Source organism: Plecotus auritus (assembly GCF_963455305.1).
Source record: "Plecotus auritus genome assembly, chromosome: X".
Classification (NCBI taxonomy): Eukaryota; Metazoa; Chordata; class Mammalia; order Chiroptera; family Vespertilionidae; genus Plecotus; species Plecotus auritus.
Window position 1 is genome coordinate 84225201 of NC_137784.1, and position 21381 is coordinate 84246581.

At 46.5% G+C, this 21381-nt stretch overlaps 1 protein-coding gene across 6 annotated transcripts in view; it reads right to left on the minus strand.

Annotated features, from left to right (window-relative positions):
* TSC22D3 (TSC22 domain family member 3) overlaps positions 1–21169 on the minus strand; it is a 62214-nt gene extending 41045 nt beyond the window's left edge. The window contains exons 1-2 of one of the 6 annotated variants that reach the window (XM_080652443.1): positions 20830–21169; positions 19223–19648 (exon numbers count right to left, since the gene is read on the minus strand). In XM_080652443.1, coding sequence (XP_080508569.1) covers positions 19223–19648; positions 20830–20891 — 488 coding nt within the window. In that variant the 5' untranslated portion in view covers positions 20892–21169. Of the gene's footprint in view, positions 1–19222; positions 19649–19899; positions 19915–20007; positions 20155–20265 lie in introns of those variants that run through there. The other 5 variants (XM_080652446.1, XM_080652445.1, XM_080652444.1 and 2 more) reach the window with 5 other exon arrangements.
* Between the last annotated feature and the right edge of the window lie 212 nt (positions 21170–21381).

Below are 21381 nucleotides of genomic sequence, written 5' to 3' on the forward strand. Positions count from 1 at the left end.
AAGTGACCCTGCATGCTTGAGTACCCAGAGACTAGCTAGAAAGAAGGGGAACCTGGGATTTAGTGACTGCTATGAATAATACACAAAGTGAATAATGAATATAGGAATAATCAAAATGTGATTCTACCTAGATACAAGAATGGGCTATGTGGGTGGGTAGGGTGGCTAAAGACAGAGGCTGCAACAAAACTTTAGCACACAGTTTGGTATCATTAAGGAAGAAGCATGATCCTGGGTGCTCTAAATAGGAAAAAGGCATGTAGGAGCTATGAGGTCATCTTCCTTCTCTATTTCATGGCCATTGGCCACCAATGAAACATTACACTGCTCCAGTCTCCTGTGAGACAGCTAGCTCAGGGGATTAGGGCAGGTGATTGAGTCCTCTGAGGTTCAGTTAATTTTGCTCCTTTCTTAACCTGCCATCTTGAAAATGTGTGTTACTAGTCAGAGGAGAGATTGGGGTGGTTGGCTAAAGGCAATGTTGTGCCTGCTACACTCTCAGCTGTTACAGAGGACAGAATGAAATCTCTGGTGGAGAATTTGAAAACTGTCTAAAGGATGGAGAAAAATACAATCTAGTTCAAAATCTTTTTATTTTTAAAAATAGATTTAGCTAATTTGGGAGAGAGGGCTGACAAGGGACATAATAACTATCATTTAAGCATATTAAGTGATGTACAAGAAGGCTGGAGGACAGAATTTATGAGGAATAGTCTCAGAGAGCAAAGGTTGTTAAACACTGGACTATACAACCAAAGGATGTTGTGGTATTTCCTTTCTTAGAGGTATCTGAAGCTCAGCTGTCTCCACTGGATCCTTCTGCTAAAGACAGTTGCAGGGACCAGATAACATAGGAAAGTCATGCAAGGCTCCTGAAGCACAACCAAACCGGAAGGCAGACCAGACCTTGATCACTTCCGCTTCCTTTCAGGGCTCACCCTTATAATCCGCAAGGTGAGCCCTGCAAAGAAGCAGGACTAATAATCATGTTCCTATCTCATGGCAATGGAAGGAGGAAGTGGACCAAAGAGCCCATCACAAACTTCCATTAGAAGTGGGAACCCTCTTGTCCAGTTTGACTTTATACAAATTTCCCACCAAATCTTGTCCAAATCTGTCCAGAAATTGACCCAAGTTCATGCAAAATTGCTGCAATGACATATTTCCTTTCCTTTTTCTGTGGCTTTGTGCATTCAGAAAAAGATTGCAACCTCTTTTATTTGTTTTCTGGAAATACCTCCTTACATTTGAGTTGAATATGCCCATGAACAATGCTGAAAAGAAATCTGTAGAAACTGATGAAGACAACCCCAACAACCTTCCAGCGGCTACTTCCCTGTGTGTGCTGGTGTGTGATAGAGACAGTGGTCTGGAGCAAAGAAAAGGCCTGCTGCTAATCTGGAGTGTTGAGTGTCATGGGCCAGAGCAGGACACAGTGGATATAAAAATAGCAGGGTGTTCTTACACTTGGTATAGGACTGTCAGAGGGAGCCTTCAAGCTAGGTGTACATGGACAAGACAATCTTAAACCATACTGTATGGTTTTTATGACCCTTTGGCTTCTCTTTCCCACCTCTGCTGACAGGGTGGTACACAGCCCCAAATCCAGTGATTTGCCTACCACTGTCAAGATTTTAGCCATATTTAAGTATGTACTGTTATTTATTTCATATTTTCTTTAAAATAACTTTAAGCAGATTCACTTCTTAAAAATGCCCCCACCTTATAAATATTTTTAAATCATAGGGTGTATATATTAGATACATTACTCCTCAATACATGTTAAATAAATAAATAGCTATAAAAATAGAAAAACAAAGTTGGTCCACCTACCACACAAAATCATCTTGCACACCACCAGCAAATGCTCACCGGGACTGGGGAAACAGTGGTCTCTGTATAGTGCACGCAGATGGTCCCCACAGTCAACAAGCACAGCTTTATTTCTTTCTCCAATGTAAAGCCAGCAGGGCTTTAGACTGCCCGAATGGCCAGGATATCATCCTGAGCCTGCCTCCCTCGCCTTCCTCTGAGGGCTAGGGCCCTGGCCCTTATTATTTTCCTCCTTTCAGGTGCCAGCTCGAGCCAAGGCTAGAGTTTGTAACAGAACACAGGGCCTTTATTGTAAGTCAAGTGTTCCATCCCTAGAGCTATTTCCCCTGCTGAAAATTTCACACTAGACCTCACTTAACTCAGATAGTGCCTTCTGTGGCATGGACTTCCTGCACTTTGGCCCCAGGGGTTGCTTCAGGTGGAGTGCCCCAAGCCCACATCAGTAGCCCGGAGCTCACACAAGTCCCAGCAACTTGCAGCTGGGGGATCTGGGAGCATATGGGTCCCCCTAGCTGGAACACTGTCTTCCTTAGGAAGCCAGTGTCCCCCGCCTCTCCCTGAGCCTGCTTCCTGGGTGGTCAGGAGACAAAGAAGGCCCACAGCAAGAACACGAGGGTGGGGGCAAAGCATTTTGCCTAATTGAAAGATGTATGTTAGATAAATGCTAAACCCAAGGACTATCAGCTGACCAACAAGGGAGCCAGCTTCAGTGTAGATGCCTTCAAGCCAAGTGGGTATGTCCACCCACCGCCCCGCCCCCCCCCCCCCCCCCCCCGGCCCCACACCCAGGGATGCTTTCCAAGAGATTCGTTTCCTCTGGAGAATTAAGGTCATTAGTGGCTTACAACTTTTTTTTTTTATTATTGTTAAACATCCCCATCTTTCCCTCCACTCTCCCCAATTTAACCTGGACATTCTCAGGGTATCTGGATACAAAGTCCTTAGAGGAGCAGAACTGCTCTGAGGGAAGTGGGCTGAGGCTGGGAGCTCTATCAACCCAGTTCCCAGGACTCTCAGAGCCCCCTAATTTTCTCCACCCATGGGGAGATACTTTCTAGTTCAGGGTGCCCAGCTTGAAAACCTTCTGGTGAGGAAAAACATGCCAGGTGCGGACACAAACCTTGCAAACTTTAAAGGACACATGTAGATTCTTATTTGTGACCTTGTTTGTTTGGAGGTGTAAACCTCTATTTGGTGAGAGCAGTGGCATAATCTATCTCCTCTACTTCTCTTTTCCTTCTCTAAACTCTCTCCTTCCTTTCTCCCTTCTTCTTCCCTCTGGCAGCCCCTAGAGAGCCAAAGAGGACCACAAGGATTCTATATAATACAGCCTTATTTCCTGTGGGAATTCTAAGATCCCTTTCAACCTAGGGAATCTATGATTGATTAACTGAGTGGCAAGAAATGATTGTAGAACAAACTGAGCCAAGAATGAAGGAGGGCTAGCAGGTAGGGAACAATGTGTAGTGGTGAAACTAAGGGTGCTAGAGCACTGGGCAAGTGTCTAGACAGGTGGGGGGTTCCTCTTTATTCACTCTCCTCACCGCAGTCTCCACCACAGTGGAGATTCTGGTGGGTACATGGTTGGCAGAGGACATTGGAGATGATCTTCTATGTAGGGAGCTCTGAGCTCTTATGCTTGGGCCAGTAAGGAACTTTCTGGTTAGTGAAGTGTCACCTACTATGGCTTATAGACTCTCACCATATAAACCAGAGAGGGATAACTAACTTTATATAATTCAGAATACAGTGAAACACCAACACTCACCAAACAGATTGTTTTTTGGTAACTTCTCCGTGCATTAGTGGGGGTAGAGTAGCTATATATAGCAGCCATCAAATTCTCAAAGGGTCCCCAATTGAGTCATGCTGCAGTGGGTCTAATGAGGGGGTTTACCAAGAAAGTAGGTTTCTAAGACAAGGTGCCAGTCTTATCCCTGTTCTTAGGCTCTGTTTTAGATCTGGATGTAAACATGCAAGACCTGAAAATACCCCTAATTAAATTGAGAATTTCTGCTAAGACACACATGAAGAACTCAATAAATGCATTCTGGATTGAATACTTGAGTTTTGGAGCTGAAGAGGCCACTGGGAGACATTTGGTTGAGGGACTCATAAGCAATTGCACATTGACCACATCCCCAACACCCTGGTTCTCATTACTAACATATTCTAAGCCCATCATCCTTGAGTTTTGAAAATTGTCTCTAATGTTCTATTCAGCCTGGACTCCTTCTTGGTGGCATGACTTTTAACACATTTACCATGTTCTCCTCCCATTTTCTTATTCATGTGAATCCCATCTCCTCCACCCCCTAATTCTAACATTCAGAGGTTCAATGACTTTTTCAAGTGTCCATGCATCCCACCCACACATCAAGATTTTAGAGGCATGGTCTTCCAGAATACCTGAGTTGGAAGAGACCCTAGAGACAATCTTGTCTCTCCCCTCCCTCCTTTTGTAAGTAGGGAAAGCAGCCTCAGAAGGGCAGGGAGTTACTTACTCAAGCTCAAGCATCAGGTTGGTGGCAAAATCAGGACTCGAACCCAGGTCTTCTGGATCTAAATATGACCCACTTTCCACCACCTCAAGCTGTAGCTCCTCCAGGAACTGTGCCTCCTCAAGTTCAGAGACCTCCCCAAGCTGGGGCTCCTCCACAAGCTGGGGCTCTTCCAGCCTTTCCCCCTTCATCTCACTATTGCCTAAGAAAGCCTTGATTGCCTGGCTGGGGTTGATTCCTCCCTCTCCTCTCCTCTCTTCTCTCTCTCCTCTCTCCTCTCTTCTCTCTCTCCTCTCTCCTCTCTATAGCTTCCAGGCTAGTGCTGGAGCAACTGAAAACTCTCCCAGTTTCAGAAGAAAAAGTGCTCAGGGAGCCTCAGGGCCAGCCTAGGCTGCCTTGGCTGTGCAGGCTGGAGGAAGTTCCCTGCTCTGAATGCCTTGGGGGCTCCCAGGCTCTGAGGAAAAGCTGACGCTCCTGGGGCGAGTGCTGCCCTCCAGATCTTCTGTCAAGGCTGGGCCAGCTTCCTAAACTAACTCCCAGACTGAAGGGGAGGGCCGGATCCTGGGGAGTGGGGCTGCGGGGGGGCGGGGGGGGGACCCAGACAGCGGCTCTGCCAGCCAGCCCCTGTGGTTGGAACTTTCAAAAAGACCAATGTTTCAGCAACTGACTTCTTTTCCAACATGAACAGCAGGCCTTTCTGTCCCCCTTGCATGACTGTGGCTGTGGCATGCAGCCCCAGCCTGTGCAGAAGCAAGATTCCAGGGCTGGGGTTCCATAACACCCAAACCACTGGTCAATTCCATTAAATAGAATCAAATTAAAAAACACAGTTTTTGGCATCAGGTGGATCCAAAGCTGGTCTCCTGGCATGGATAGCTTGTGTACCTACTGGGATGGGATGTGCACAGTCGTGTAGAGACGAGAAGTTGGAAGACCATTGGATCAAAAAATCAGGAGATATGGTTTCTCTTTTCAGCTGGTCACTTATTGGCTGTTTGGTTTGGGGCAGGTACATACCCCACTCTGGGCCTCAGTTTCCTCATCTGTAATTGGAGAGGGTCAGAACAAATTCTGCAAAAGCCCTATGAGTTCTGAGTATCTGTGTCTCTGCCTAAGATGCATGTGAAAGCAGAAGGTGCCGGCGGCCAAACCTGGGAAGGTAGAAGCTCATGGTCTTGAAGAAGCATTCCCTGCTAGCTCCACTATGTTCTGGAATCCTCCATTTGCTAGCTATGCCAGTAGGGTGACCGTATGCTTCTGTAAGTTTTGATCTCTGGTAAAAATTTCAAAGCTCCCAGCAGCTTTCCCTTCCCCATGATGGAGGAAAACCTTCTCAGTCATTTATACCTGATTGTGAATGAAGAAAGTTCAGAGAGCAAGCCTTGACAGGGAGAGAGCTTGCCAGACTGGGTTGCAGGTGTTAACTGGCTCTAAGCAGGAGAGGGTATGTGACTGACAGAGAGATAGGAGGGGTCAGTGAGCAGACTGGTGACAAAGTGAGGCAGGCAAGTCAGGGAAGGTTTTGTTCTGGTTCCACATATGACTTGCCTAATGACAAGAAAGCTTTGCTTGACTGAGTGCTTCCTGGGAGCATCCTCTCATTTAACCTTCTCAACCACACTTCCCCCCATTTTCTAGATGAATAAGCTGAGGTCCAGAGAAGTTGACTAACCAAGTCAGAGTCTGCCATTGGTAGTCTATCAAATGGGAAGGCCCTGTGCTTCATGAGCACATAGTGGCTAATGTCCTCTGCTACTCAGTGGCCCCTCCAAGGCCTTTGAAGGGAAGAGGAGCCCATCCTAGCTCTCTCACAGGGACCAGCACCTCCCATTCCACTCTAGGATCCTGGCTCCCGAGGACGCAACAGCCCTGGGCACACCTTGCAGCTAATACTAGAATATACTAGCAAAGCCTCTCACATTTAAAAAATATTTTTATTGATTTCAGAAAGGAAGGGAGAGAGAGAGAGAGAGAGATAGAAACATCAATGAAGAGAGAGAATGATTGATCGGCTGCCCCCTGCACACCTCACACTAGGGATCGAGCCCGCAACCCAGGCATATGCCTTGACTGGAAATCGAACTGCAACCTCGTGGTTAATAGGTCAGTGCTCAACCACAGAGTCATGCTGGCCAGGCAGCCTCCCACATTTGAATAGGAGACTGAAGACATGGCATTTTGGAGACATGGTCATTTCTGAGGTACAGTTTCAAGAATAATTTTCAAGCATTAGTTCTTTATTCTCTTCACTGACTTTCAACTGTTCATCTGGCAAGTGATGAGTTCTCCAAAGTCTCCCTGGTCCTGATTTTCAGCTGATAGGCCATTATGGCCCTTAGAGAATCACTCTGCCTAACTAAAGGCTGCTTGATCTTGGGAATGAGAAAATTTCCTTGGGGGTTTGCTCCTAACTGAGGGCCTCGGTGATCCGAAAAAGCATCAAAATCCACATCTTTGGGCATTAGCAGTGACTGGGTTCATTTTGCCTTTTCTGGACACTGATTTGGGGCAAGAATTACTCATAGAGGGGCATATGAAGTGCCAAGGTTTTTCAAGGTGAATTTTCTTTTTGTGGATTTTCTAATCCTGAGGGAAGCCCTGTTAGCTTGTGTTCTTGCAGCTTCCTGCACTTTCCCCTCATTATGTTCAATTGTAATGATATGATTATACATGTAATTATTATTTGATGTCTGTCTCTACCACTAGTTTGTAAGTTTCCTGCCACAGGATCCTGCCTAGTTTTTTTGGTTGTCACTGTAGCTAGCCTGTTTCTAATCTTTGTTGTGCTCATGGAAGAAGAAATCATCCTCCTCCACAAGTACCAGGGGTAAGCAGTCTTACTCCATTGCCCTTAGGGGTGCTCCCCAAAATTGTTAGACTATGGAGGATGGGTGCCCCTACTGAGGCTAATTTAGCCAGGAAATGAGAATGCTAAGGATGTGGGAGTGGATTCTAATAGCTCCTTAATCTATTCCCCCACACTATTTCAATCCCAGTAGAGTATATGCTCATTTTAATGACTGATCTCCAATGGAAATTTTTATAAACATTTTTATTTTGAAAGTACTTTAATCTATTACACATTCACTTTCTTTTTCCTTGGAAGCACCTGCCTCTGACTTCTTTGCTTTCCCCACCTGTCCCTTTCTGTCCATGGTCCTTATAACCAGCCATCACACTTTTATCCAGTTCTTTATCGTTACTCTAACCACCATCCCCAAATTTATAAATTAATATAACATCCCATGGTAATTTCATCTAGCTTCTTTCAATGCTTGTAGTCAGGAAATGCTTTCTGCTATCTAATCTCAATTCTTCATGCTACAGTAGAAGCCTGTTTCCTCTTGTTCTGTTCCTATTGTGGTTTGGAAACAGCTAGTCACCATCTCTGAGTTGTGACTTTTCTTGTATATGAAGATTAACCTCTTTTTTCTCTCTACCACCCTTCACCCCACCTCTTGGATCACTTACTTAGTTCCTATAGCCTAGCCCCATAGCCCCCTGAAGTCTCAGGTTTACCTCCTGTTGTCTAAGGAAGTCTTGTCAGCCTTATCTGGACCCTTTACAATTAGACTCCCTTGGATCATACTGGGCTCTCAGCTGTCACCTGCCTTGTCATTGTGGTAGGGCCATCCCTCGCAAATGAAAGCTCTTTGGAGCTCCTCCATCAATTTCTTTGCCCTTCTTAGAGGTGTAGCCCCCTATCCTTCTGCATTTGGGCTGTTTTTTTCCCCAAACAAATATCTGACATTTGCAGCCCAGAAAATAAGTGCCACAATAAGTGCAGTCTAAAGCTCTGTGCCCCACTGCCTCTGTACAATGAGAAGCATTCATAACTTAGAAGGAGGCCTACAAAGGGAAAAGAAAACCTAGAAGACCCTCCTATTTTTTTTCTTTACAGTAAATAATTTACAAAAACAAATTCTCCTCCCAGCAGGCAATAACCACGTTATCAGCAGTCCCCAGGATCAGCTTTTATACATTTCTATACTGTCATGGACTATTTTTAGCAAAGGATGACATTAAGTACTAGTTGCCCTGTGGACTTCAAATTCATTTCTTCCTCGTGTCAGAATGTTGTCAGTCCTCTCCTTTTGGACCCGCTGGCCATAACAATATTTCCAGGAGTGTGAGCAGCTACCTACATGGTATGACTTCAGGGGTTCCTTTGAGAGTCCTCTGCCTAAAAATGTCTCATTTGGCCTGGATGATTAGCTCAAGTATCACTTCCACAGGAAGCCTTGTTTGATCCTTTGTTATACTCTCTGACAGAAGCTATTCTTTTTCTCTCTTGGCACTTAGTTTGAAATTCATTAGTGTGATTATTTGGTTAATGTCCCTCTCCCTCACTCCACTGGCTATTCCATGATGGCTGTGACCATGCCTTTTGTGACTTTCCCATTCTATTCCCAGTGCCTAACACTGAGCCTGGCACATGGAAGGTGTGCAAGAAATATTTGTTGTTGATTAAATCTGTTCATGAACTTAAGATGTGTGAATTATCCAGAGCATTGGTGGTGGGAAAGGGTGTGGGCATGGATGCTCAGGACACTACCTGGGGTAGAGGGCTCCAGAAAACCAGGGTGAAGTGCTGACCATAAGCAGCACCCTCCTTCACCAAGTGACCTGAGGCTGGTTCCTTTCGCTACCCCAGCGTCCTCTCCTTTTCTATCTACCTGATGCTTCCCTCCTTGCTCAGCCCTACCCCAGGGCCTTCATTTATAGGGTATCTGGGAAAAAAGGGTTTAACAATGTGCAAACAAGGCTAAAATGACACCCTATGGGTCCACCAACAATTTTTTTTCCAGAGAGTCTTGAGCGAATGAGAATATATATATTCTCATGAGAGCACCTTGACATCCCCTTGGTTCTGTTACCCACTTCAGAAGGTTCTGGTAGAAACCAAGACTAGAGGTGTGCAAATATGAAGCCACACTCCACAGGCTCCTCTGGTGCCCACCCTTACTGCACTACCAAGCTCAACATCCTGGTTCCAGTGGGCTTTCTCCAGGCATCAAAGGAAGTCCCTTCTTGCTCCAAGGCCCCAAAGGCCTCAATTCATCAAGGGCTAACCCAGGTCCCTGAGGAGAGCATTCTAGGAGCCAGCTTGCCCTGAGTCAGAGAGGGACAACGAGAAGTGGGCCTTTTACTCGTTCCTGAAACTTGGTGACTCTAGGTTTTGTCCCAAGAAGAATGGAAAGTTTTCCTCACCACTGCCCCACCGCCACCCAGGCCAGCACCTTCCTACCCATGAGCACTGCTGGACTGGCAAGGTTCCCTTCCCCTTTCCCAACCAGAAAGCCCATAGCTGCTTCTTCCCACAATGCCAAAGACAACGCATTCTTTAAGGCCCTTCTGGAACCTGCCACCATAAAGAAACTCCCTCTTCCTAGTTTGTTTTGTCACTTCCCAAGCTCTGGACCTGCAGACCCAGGGCGCCATAAGCTTGAGGCCATTCTCTCAAGGAGCAGGAGGTCCAGTGGGACTGCTTTGTTCCACACCAGCCTTGGATACAGCTGCTTCACTCCCCTAGCTACACTCCCAGCTCCCTACACCCCAGTCCTAGCCTGTACCACCTCCCATGTAGATAAATCTGTGGTAGGCGTTCAATAAAGGGCAGATTGGGAGAAGAAAGAAGCTGGAAGCCTGAGAGGGGTCTCAAGAAAGGGAAATTCTGCACCTCCACCTCAGGCTAGCCAATATTGACTGGATTCTGGCTGTGATGCCGGGGACTTGGGGTGCTCAGTTCTCCTGAGACCTGAGAGGGTGGTCTTGAACTTGTCTGAGGATTTATGTATCTGAACTTTGGATGCAACCATGCCTGCTAAGTTATTCCCATACCACCTTTTAAAAAGCGTTATTTTCTTGTTTCTTCCTCTTTCTCTTACTGGAGAGAAGTGTCCTGAACTACCCTCAGCTGGTGAGTCATTTACCCACTGGTAACACAATGGGACAGGCTAGTAAAGACAAGGGAAGAGAAGAATAGGACCTATTGGTTTAGTCACAAACTTTGAGCCAATGGAATATTAGATTGATGGGACTATTCGGTGTTGCAGATAGTCAAGTTAGCTTATTAGAAAAACATGTCATAGAATCTAGCCAGTTTGATTTCATAGGGCTCTCAATTGCACTATGCCAGTAATATAACTTACTGAATGGGCTAGGAAGGAAACTAAGAATCATTGTGAATTCAGGCCAGCCTAGAGACTTTGAGACTTTGTGGAGAATAACTGGGAATTGGCTCTTCTAGGGCCATCCTTTAAATAGCTCCTCCTGCTTCCACTAAACCCTTCTGCTTGGAGTCCCCAGAACAATCCCTGAACCAACAAGCAGATACAAAAAGAAAAGGAACTTCTGAGATCTGTTCTGGGGCCCCTCTAAATGTACCAGGCTGTCCCCTCAGCAGTATACTGTCAGGCTATAGCAGGAACCTACTACCACCCCCCACCACCACCACCACACCTGAAACGACATTAAGCTCACAGCAGCTCACCTGCCTGCTGCTGAGTGTGGAAGTTTTGGAGGGATCACCTTTGCAGCCTTTTACTAGCCCAGTCTGAGCAGACTGCTGGCCTGACCTAGGGAGAGCTGGACTTAGATCCCTAGCAGGCTTCTGAATGCCTGGCCCCTTGATGCCTCAGTAACTTATCTCTGTTACATAAGGCACTAGGCACGAACGTGCGAGATATGAGCCAGGGCCCTCTGGCTGGCCTAGGCCCAACCTAGTCTGTGAGTGAGACTAAATGGGAGGTGTGTGGGGGGTGAAGTGGGGGGGATGTAAACCAGGTAGGAGCCTCTGGAACCATTTCCCTTCCTCTCACTTCTCACCCCCTTCTTACTTAGAGATAGCTGTAGCCAATCGCTGGCCTAGAGAGCTTGGCAAAAATCCGAACCAGAACCTTAAACTGTGACAGCTGTTCTCCATCTCCCCTGAAGAGGAGACAAGAGGAAATGGGTTGAATACCCAAGGCTATTTCGTGAGTAACTTCTTTCGAGGAAGGATAGGGAAGGTCCCTGTAGGGCTCTGTCCACAGGCAAGGGCCTGATTTGAGGATGGGCCTATTTAAGGAAAGTGGCTCCCAGGGGAGGAAGGCTAATAGCCTGCCTAGGGCATGACTGACCAAACAGGCTTCCAGCTCTTATTTCCCCTTAGGCTAGTGTCTGTACAATGGGAAGCTCCCATTCAGTCTCCTGTGCTGACTGAGATTTCACACCTCTTACTACACTGTTACCAAAGGTGCAATAGCTACTTTGGGGCAGGGATTTACAGCTAGAAGATAAAAGTGAATCTGCCTTGCCAGCTGATAAGATTCTCTCCTGCATGGATTAACATTTGGAAAAGCTTACTTTCTACTCTCACAGACCCCCATCTCATCCCCACTCTGACTCCTTACCTCAGTGGTCGGCAAACGGCGGCTCACGAGCCACACGCGGCTCTTTGGCCCCTTGAGTGTGGCTCTTCCACAAAATACCATGGCCTGGGCGAGTCTATTTTGAAGAAGTGGCGTTAGAAGAAGTTTAAGTTTAAAAAATTTGGTTCTCAAAAGAAATTTCAATCGTTGTACTGTTGATATTTGGCTCTGTTGACTAATGAGTTTGCCTACCACTGCCTTAGCTAAACTAGATTGTGGCATGATTGACTATGGCCTCTATAAGCCATTTTTTTCCTGCCCCACTTCTTATCTAACCTGCTTTGAGGCTGGGATCTAACCTTCTGGCCTTCATGAGGTTCCCATTAGAAGCCCCCTAAGGAGGGCTTGCTGTACCAAAGCAATGGCCCCTCAGAGAAGCCCTAAGACTTGTCCCATTATTGCAAGCATTGGGACAGCACAACATGTCCTGGGCTAGTATTGCTCTCTTCATCTAAAAGGGAAATTTTGTCTTTTTGACCCCTGTGGTCATGGAATGCTCTCCCTTGAGTGCACTGAGGCACACAGAGTACCTCACCAAATGGGCCCAAACTTCATCCCACTCAGCATGTTGGCTTCTCTGGGGCTCAAGAGGTGATATTGCATGACACCAACACTTTGTTATGTAAACCCAGCCAGTCATGGCAGATTATGGCTTTGTAGTTATCTTGAGGGATGTCTTACATAAGAGGAGAAAGTTCAGGTAGGAGCAGAATTACAATGAGCAAACACAGTGAAACAGCCACCACCGGTGCAGATACTACCAACCTCATTCCTTTCAAACAGCCCACAGGTTGGGGGAAGTGTTATGCCGGGCTCCATCACTCAGGGGACCCGGAATCCCTGGCTGTGCTGGCCAAACACATCCACCTCCATTTACACAGACTGCCTGGCCTTCAGGACTTTCTGGAAAGGAGCCAACACTCTACCTGGAATTGAGAGCTTGTTAGTTCATCTGGAAGTGCAAATATAAGAAGGAATGTTAACCTCCTCTTCAGGCAGGAAAATAAGGTCACCCTGGGAAGAGGTATTTTCTGAGGTGTGGACTCAAATGCGTCCACTCCTGGCAACCTGGAGAAATAGGTAAATTCATGCTCTGTTCTTGCCACCTTTCTTTAAGATCATGAATCTTCCATCCAGACCTCTTGAGCTCTCATGCTATTCACAGCCCCATACTGTAGCAGGCCTTGTCTTCCTACCTTTCTTCTCCAAACTTGGCTCTCCCACATCTATTCACAGAGAACCCTACTCCCTGTGAGTTGTCATACTGAACAAAGTTCTAATAAACAAATGCTCACAAAGTAGTCAATGACGAGTAAAGATGTCACATGTTAGTCTTTTAAAAAGTAAACCCTAGGAAGTAAACCAGGGTAGACCCTGGCCATTCATCAGACACTAAAACTTTTGCCAGTCTCTTATTCATGAGCACCCAGAAAGCATATCATCCCCCCTCCCCCATAAAACTTGTATTTCCATCACTTTGTTAAACTTCTTAGCTTTCTTTTCATTATAATCACTAGCACTAGGAGCTGATCAGGGAGGGGGTATTCTCCCCAAAGAAACAAACATTTGTTCCTTTCATGAGAGTTACTTCATTTGTATGGACTGACTCTGATTAGAGGACCACGAAATTGGGTTGAAAAGGAGGCACTGAGCAACTATACTCCTAGGTAGAGACTCAAAAGATTTGAAAGAAGGAACTCAAAAAGATAATGGTACATCAATGTTCATAGCATCATTCTTCACTAAAGCCAAAAGGTGGAAATAACCCAAGTGTCCATGAATAAATGCATGGACAAACAAAATGTGGTATATACACACAATGAAATATTATTCAGTCATAAAAAGAAATAAAATACTGATATATATTATGACATGGATGAACCCTGAAAACATCATACTAAGTGAAACAAGTCAGACACAGAAGACCACATGTTATATGATTCTACTTATATGAAAATGCTAGAATAGGCAAATTCAGAGACAGAAAGTAGAATAGAGATTACCAGGGGATGGGAGGGGGGCAGAATGGGGAGTTATTGTTTAAGAGGTACAGAGTTTCTGTCTGGGGTGATGACAAAGTTCTGGAAATGGATAATGGTGATGGTTATACATAGCATTATGAAGGTACCTTATGCCACTGAATTGTATACTTAACATGGTTAAAGTAGCAAATTTTGTTATATACAATTTACTGCTATATATGTAGTATGTTATATATATAGTAATACATATATATATATATATATATATATATATATATATATATATATATAAATTCGTGCACGGGGGAGGGGGTGTCTCTCAGCCCACATGCACCCTCTCCAATCTGGGACCCCTGGGGATCGGGCCTAAACCAGCAATCGGACATCCCTCTCACAATCTGGGACCATTGGCTCCTAACCATTCACCTGCCTGCCTGCCTGATCGCCCCTAACCACTCTGCCTGGTGGCCTGCTCACCCCCAACTGCCCCCCTTGCCGGCCTGCTCGCCCCCAACTTCCCCCTACTGCTGGTAGGCTCGCCCCCAACTGCCCTCACTGTCGACCTGATCGCCCCCAACTGCCCAGCCCTGCCAGACTGCTCACCCCCAACTGCTCCACCTGCCAGCCTGCTCACCCCCAATTGCCCCCCATGCCGGCCTGCTTGCCCCCAACTGGCCCACCCTGCCAGCCTGATCACCCCCAACTGCCCTCCCCTCCTAGCCTGATCGCCCCTAACCGCCTCTGCCTCAGCCTGCCACCATGGTTTTGTCTGGAAGGACGTCCAGAAGATCTCCTGGAAGGTCTCCCGGTCTAATTAGCATATTACCCTTTATTTAGTATAGATAGATGTGTGTGTGTGTGTGTGTGTGTGTATAGATAGATAGATAGATAGATAGATAGATAGATAGATAGATATAGTGTGCTGGTAGAGCACTAGGGTCACTCATAGGCAAAAGCCTCTTAGCATGTGGAATTCACATCTGTGCCTCAGCAAGAAGACAGTTTATCTCCTATCAACTTTCTCTTGAAGTATTCAAACCATGAATGTTAAGTTGCAAATGCATTGTGTTTTTAATAGAAAATGCCTTAATCAGAGTGCCTATTCTTTGTTAGACCAGTAGGCACATAAGAAATAGTTATTTTACATTACTTTAGGCTAGGGAAGGACTTTCCAAGCTTGATACCAAAAGCAAAAATCACAAAGGCAAAGAATGGCAGGCTTAACCACATAGAAACCTATCTACAGCAAAGAACTCCATCATCAAAATCAAATGGCAAATTAGTTGACAAAGGTTGTGATCTCTAATTCAGAGTTTCTCATGGTGTGATCAGAATACCACTGTGCTATGGGAGAGGTATTTTAGATGGTTCCTAGACAGAAAACTGTATCTTAGGCACGACAGCAGGCAGGCCCAGAGAGTAGTTTGGCCCCTCAAATCACACCGTGTAAGTAGCTACATCCTTAGAAGTCAGATCCGGGAATATACACTTAGGAAATCATGAACTCTGAGACTCACTTAGAGAAGCACAAATAATGTTTTGCATTTTTTTTTCTTGGAAACCTGATCTCTCCCTTTACTACTATATATCAATTCAATAGGGGAGGGTGAATGAATTAGCACATGTAAAGCAATTAGAAATCTTTGCTATTATCATTTTCTGAGCATCTAAGTGTGGGAACCAGTTGGTGTCAGCTCAGAAGCTTAAAGGCAGGCTCCTAAGGCTTTTAAAGGTACAAAGGAACTCCAATTCAGAATATCTCAGACTACCCAGGGCAGGTATGTGTGCTTGGGAGCCAAAGGCAGCAAAATAGAGCTGATTAAGAAGTTTTGGATAAAATCTTAGAAGTAAATCTGAATTACAGCAACAACAATGACAACAACAGAATATGGCAAAAGTTTCCATTTCAGATTGCTACCCCTTATTGATCAAAGAATTAAGGCCCCTCAAATTTCAACTTTACCAGTTTTTTCATAGGCTACATTTAAATTGGAAATTTTAGCTGTTTGCCCAGCATATTCTATCTGCCTCCTAAATTTTCCAGTTTTAGAAGCATATTCAAATGATAAGGTTGAGTTCCCTCATAATAGGGTGACCAACCATTCCAGTTTCCCTGGGACTGTCCCAGTTTAAACATTGAAAGTCCCATGTCCCAGAAAGGTATGGTTGGTCACCCTACCTAATAAGGTATTTTAAACATTTGGTTAGTTTCTCACGTAATATTTACCTCTGCTTTAACATTTTTTTCTTAATAGACAATTATTTAGTGTCTGACAGATCCTAGGTGGAGTTTTCCTCTGCTTTTCATTGTGAGGTATCGGGCAAGTTACTTAATTTTCCCAAGCCTCAATTTTCTTTGCTATAAAATGAAGAAGGGTGCTAGTAGCCATCTCATGGGTTGGTATAAATATTAAATGAGATTAGGCAGATATAATGCTTCGTGCAAACTGTAAATGCTCAATAAATGTTAGCTATTAATCTATTATAGTTATTAGTTACCTAACACAAGATTAAAGGGATGGTGTTTAGTAAAACACACCTCTCAATAGTTTAGAGAAACCATTTACATACCGACAAGCCACATGCCCATTACCACTGAGTTATGAGTATACATACAGCACTGTCCATCAGGACTTCTCCCAGACTATTAGAGTTACACACATGGTTCAAGCAAAAAACAAACACAAAAATCACATTTAAACCTTAATAAGGATTTTCCAAGACTAAAGTTGCTTTTTTACATTTTACAATTGTTACACCAACAATTAAGCAGTCATCTAACCAAAAAATCCTTTATTGCATACGGGCTATATAACTAAGAAACCCAGGGAAAACCAAATGAGTGTAAAACACACCGCCTACCCTCAAACTGCTTATTTTCTTGTGTTCCAAGGACACTGGGAACTAAGCTGAGAACAAGGGGAGGAGGGTCAAGGGAGATAACCAGACAGAAGTCAAGAATGTGCCTCTCCCTCCCAAGAATATAGGAACCCTTCCAGGAGGAAAATGGACTGCAGGAGGAGGGGCAGGGAGAGTCTCTTCTCCAGAAAAGGTAGCCTTGAAAGTAGATAAATTAAAGGGGAAAAATATACCACACCCCAACAGGAATTTGAAATATCAAAGCAATAAATGGAATAGAAGTGAAACTGATGACTTAAGTATAAATATAGAAATCCAGGGAATAAATGAAGTAAGAAAGAGAAAATTTTCACTCAGGAGAAGTCTTTCCAGCTCAGATATTGGAAAAGCCCCATGACCAGCAATAATGGTCTCCTACTTCTGCTAATGAGCATGTCATTCTAGGTAAAACCTAAAGCAAATTCAGAATTCCCAACCTCAAATATCTCAGTTATCAAGAAAAATGTAAGAACATTTTGTCCTGCTAGAACTAGAAGGCTGTTACCACAGGACCCTGTCACACTCCCCAGCCTTACAGAAAGAAAGGCTTATCTGTTTTGGACACTGAATTGCTCTGATCCCAGGAGGCAAGGTGCTCAGGTCCACATTTCCAACAATTCGCTCTGCTCCCTCCAACAATGCCCTCAATACACCCACACCCCTACCCTATATCATTTATATGCTTTGCCAATAACCAAACCCCAATGGACAGGTGTCAATGGGCTAGGCGACAAAGGAGGTCTTTCCATTGGAGAAACCCAGACAACCAGAAAGCCTCCCAAGGTGTGGCACAAGTGAACCCTTTGATCTCAGGCTCTCAGTCTCACACCTAACTCACCTAGATCCAACCCTCCTAGGTCCCAAGCCTAGTAACCCAACTGAGGATGTGTCCCCTCTTACACATCAATAAGGCCATTTTGGGGCAGTTTCTCTCCTAGTTGAAAGAGTGCAAATGTGACAGGAGCTCTTTCTAGGTATCTCCGTCACCCCTCCCCCACTGCCACTCTCCTACCAAGCTGAGCTGGATTGTTAGGAGCCTGTTAGGGCTTTTGCTTGGTGGGGTTACAGCATGTGTGGTCTGAATACATTTATACTAATCTTTCATCAGAAATGAAGATTCCCTAAAAATCCACTAGAACGGAGTCTGGTTTTGTTGTTTTTTTAAGACAATGAAATAAATTTATACCTAATGTGAAATAATAGATGAGGAAGAGCTTTTAATGGGGTGGAAAATGCCTGAGAAATACAACTTGTTATGATGATGCTAACGAAGTCAGCAGCCCTGCTTGTTCCCTCCTGGAACTTCTGGGTTTGCAGTGGTAAACCTGGTCTGAACACTTAAGTAAGGGTAGCTCCTGACTATTTTGATTGCTTTTAAAATTCCCTTTTTTGTGCCTCACTGGAAAACCATCCAATTATTCAAGTATTCTGTGGTACTCACAATTTCTTATTACCTTGTCTGAGCACACCACTTGCCCATGACCTGGACTCTCAGAACCAGAAGGTACATTAGAGACTAGAGAAGTCAGGTGACTTGCTCAGGCTCAGATAGTGAGGCAGGGCTATAACTTGTACTACATATAACCCAGGTCTCCCACCATGGGGTTCTCTTTCATGCATTTAACCTGCATCATTGAGAAAAAATAAAATGCACACCACACACACACACACACCTGTCCCCTGTTATAATGGTTCCAAAACCACCAAACCCACTGCAGTTGGGTTTCCTGAAGTTGTCTCCCCTGTCTCGAAATTGCCTCAGTTGTACCCCCAAGACTGGCTCTGACCAGACTGTCTCAGACTAGAGGACTACCGTATAGGCACCTTGGGGCTTCCCAATGTGTTTCTCTCCTCCCCTGTTTCTTCCTTTTGCCCTTCAGCAGGATTTCTAGGAAGTCTGACCCTCACTCTGCACACTCCAACAAACATCTGCGATGACATGGATTCATCCACCCTCCCATCCTAGGATGCTCTCTGGGGCTGCTTTTAGCCATCATTGGAAATTTAAAGACGTGACATGGAGGAGGTGGGGGTATCCCATCCAGAGTATCAAGAAATTCTCAAGGCTCCATAATTTTTCTTATTCCCCACCAGCTGCACATCAGCAGCCTCTTAGTTTGTCTTGACATTTTCCCTGGCCTCACTGTCAGTCAGTGGCATTCAGTAATTTCAAAGCCCTCAAAGTTTCAATCTGAGTTTGCATATTTAGAAATGGGCTTTTGTGAAGGGTGGAACTCAGGTCCTAAGAGCATCGCACAGCAGAATTTCCAAAGTGGCAGCGGAAATTATGCATTGCAGGAGGGGGTGCCCCCAGCTACTTCCAAACCATCTAGGGATCTAGCCACTTTCTAGGCTCCAGCACCTTCTTAGGAAAGCCTCTGCAGGCACACTTCCAAATAGAGTTCCCACCTGCCAGACGTCCCCTCCACCCCACAGGACTCCAGGTAGCCCGTGGGGTCGGTCACAGCAGCCTGAGAGACCAGCCTCCTTAGTGCCCCTCATGAAATTCCTGGTAGCCCCTTTTGTCCGAGGTGAGGGTACAGCAGAAGCTGGTGCGAGCCAGGACGCATGCCCACCCATCTGCTCAGACACCCACCTGTGGAAGAAGAGCAGGATGGAGAGCATGGTCTGGTCGATGTTGCGGTTGCAGATACCCTCGTTGAGCAAGTAGCAGGGGTCTCGCAGCACGGGCTCTAGCGAATCCTGCCGCATTATGCTGTTGAGCTTGTCGGTGTTGAGGTTCTCAAAGATCAGCTTCTCCTGAAGCTGCCGAAAGTTGCTCACGGTGGGGCTGCCTGGGCTCTTGTTCTGCCCGCTGCTGTCTCCCAGGAGCCCACTTCGGTGGGCCAGGTCCAGGCAGCAGTTGCAGCAGTCGAGACCGACAGGTGAGCGGCAGTCGGTCTTGGGCTGGGCCATCTTCTCAGGCTCGGGGGCCGCCTGGCCTGCCAGGTCTGGGGCGGCTGGCAGGTGCGCGTCCGCCGGGTTGGCCTGAGGAGACTCCAGGGTGTCTGGAAAAGGCAAGCTAAGAGAAGAGTTGGAAATTAGTGCCTCCAGCTAACCACCCTCGAATTGGCCCCCTTCTGGCTGTGCTGCTCTGGGTTCGAATAGAAACAGCTGGACAAACAGCTCGGAGCGGATCCTTGGGGCTCACTTCCTTTTCTTCCTCCTCCTCCTCCTCCCACTCCGCTAGAGGCCCGGGCCGCCCCTGAGGTGCCACACTCTGCCCCAGCGCCGTCCCAAGTTTCCCAAGTGTGAGCAAGACTCGGGGTGGACCTGTGGCAGCAGGAAGGGCGGGCAGCAGGGCAGCAGGGTAGAGGGAGAGCCGGGGCGCGCCCTCGTTTTCCCCTGTTTGCTCCCTCCCTCCTCGACTCGCTGGCTCACCCGCTCTCGGGCTCCCCTGGGCTGTGCCGGCGGAACGGTGGCAGGAGCCCAGCGCGAGTGAGTGAGCTAGCGAGCTGCACGCCCAGGAGCCTGCACGGGCCGTGGCAGCAAGTAAATTACCCCTCGGGGGCCGACGGAGATCGCTCCAGCTTCCCTGGGCGGGCGCCGGCCCTAAGCCCGCTCGGTCCTGCCCCCAAACCCCCGCCCCGCCCCGCCCCGCCGCACCCACGCGCCCTCGCACCACAGGGCGGCTCGCACCCTTGCCCGCTTAGTTGTGCCCGGCGCCTCAGCTCAGGTTCTCTCGCCCCTCGCGGCGCATCCTCCGCCAGAAATGTAAGAGTAGCCAGGCTGGGGGTGCCGCAGCACCCTGTTCTCCAGCTCGGTGGGAGGGCGAATATTTCTGATCCCACCGCGGACGGGTCCCCCTACAGGAGAGAAGCAGCCCTCGAGAGCCCTACTAGTTACAGCCGTACACCGCGGCGCTCCACAAACCTCTTTGGGGGCGGGGGTGGTACAAAGAGAAACATTTGCTCCTACACAAAGTCTGAGCGTGCGGGACACACTTCAGGAGTACCCAATAAATGCCTTAGACAAAACTCACAGAAGCACGATCAAACTCTCCTCAGTTTTGTCCCCTTCTTCTCACTTCACTTATCTTTCCCTCTCTCCCCCCACTTGCTGTCTCCTCTCTCCCTAAACCCCACCGGAGGAGATCGCTGTCCTGGCTTCCGGGAATGCAAGCTCCCGGACAGGCTCTCTGTTGCCGATCCTCTTCTCCCTCTTTTTTTTCTCTTCCCACTTTGCCCCTCTCCCCTCACTCACTTCAGTCTTTCTGCGCTTTTCCTCCCATTCTTTCTTCCGTTTTTTTCTCTTTCTTTATCCATTTCCGCTTTCTTCTTTTCTTTTTTGCCCCCTTTCTTTACTCGTTTCTTTTTCTCCTTTTCTGTATTTCCTCATTTACCCCTTTCTGCCCCAATTTTTCTTTTTCTGTCATGGACTCCTTTCTTCCCCTTCTTTTCCCTCATTTTATTTTCCCTTTCCTTTCCTCACTTCAGCACACCCCCTCTTTCGCCTCAGTTTTGTCCATTTCTCTTCACTTTTCTTTCCCTACTTTTCAAACTTGCTCTCTCCCGCTTCTTTTTTCTCATCTGCCACCGTAGGTGACCTCTGCCCTTACCCTTACCCAATTAAGACCTGTGGTGATTGGTTATTCAGGAGCACGGGAGTGTCCTGAAACTGCCAGCTGAGGGGTTCTTGGCTCTGAAGAGAAGGTTACTCCAAAACGTCTGACGTAAGGTGAAAGGGGAGATTTGTGGAGAGCAAGGCAGATTGGTGACTGGGTCATACCCAAGCTTTGAGAGATGTAGGGATGTG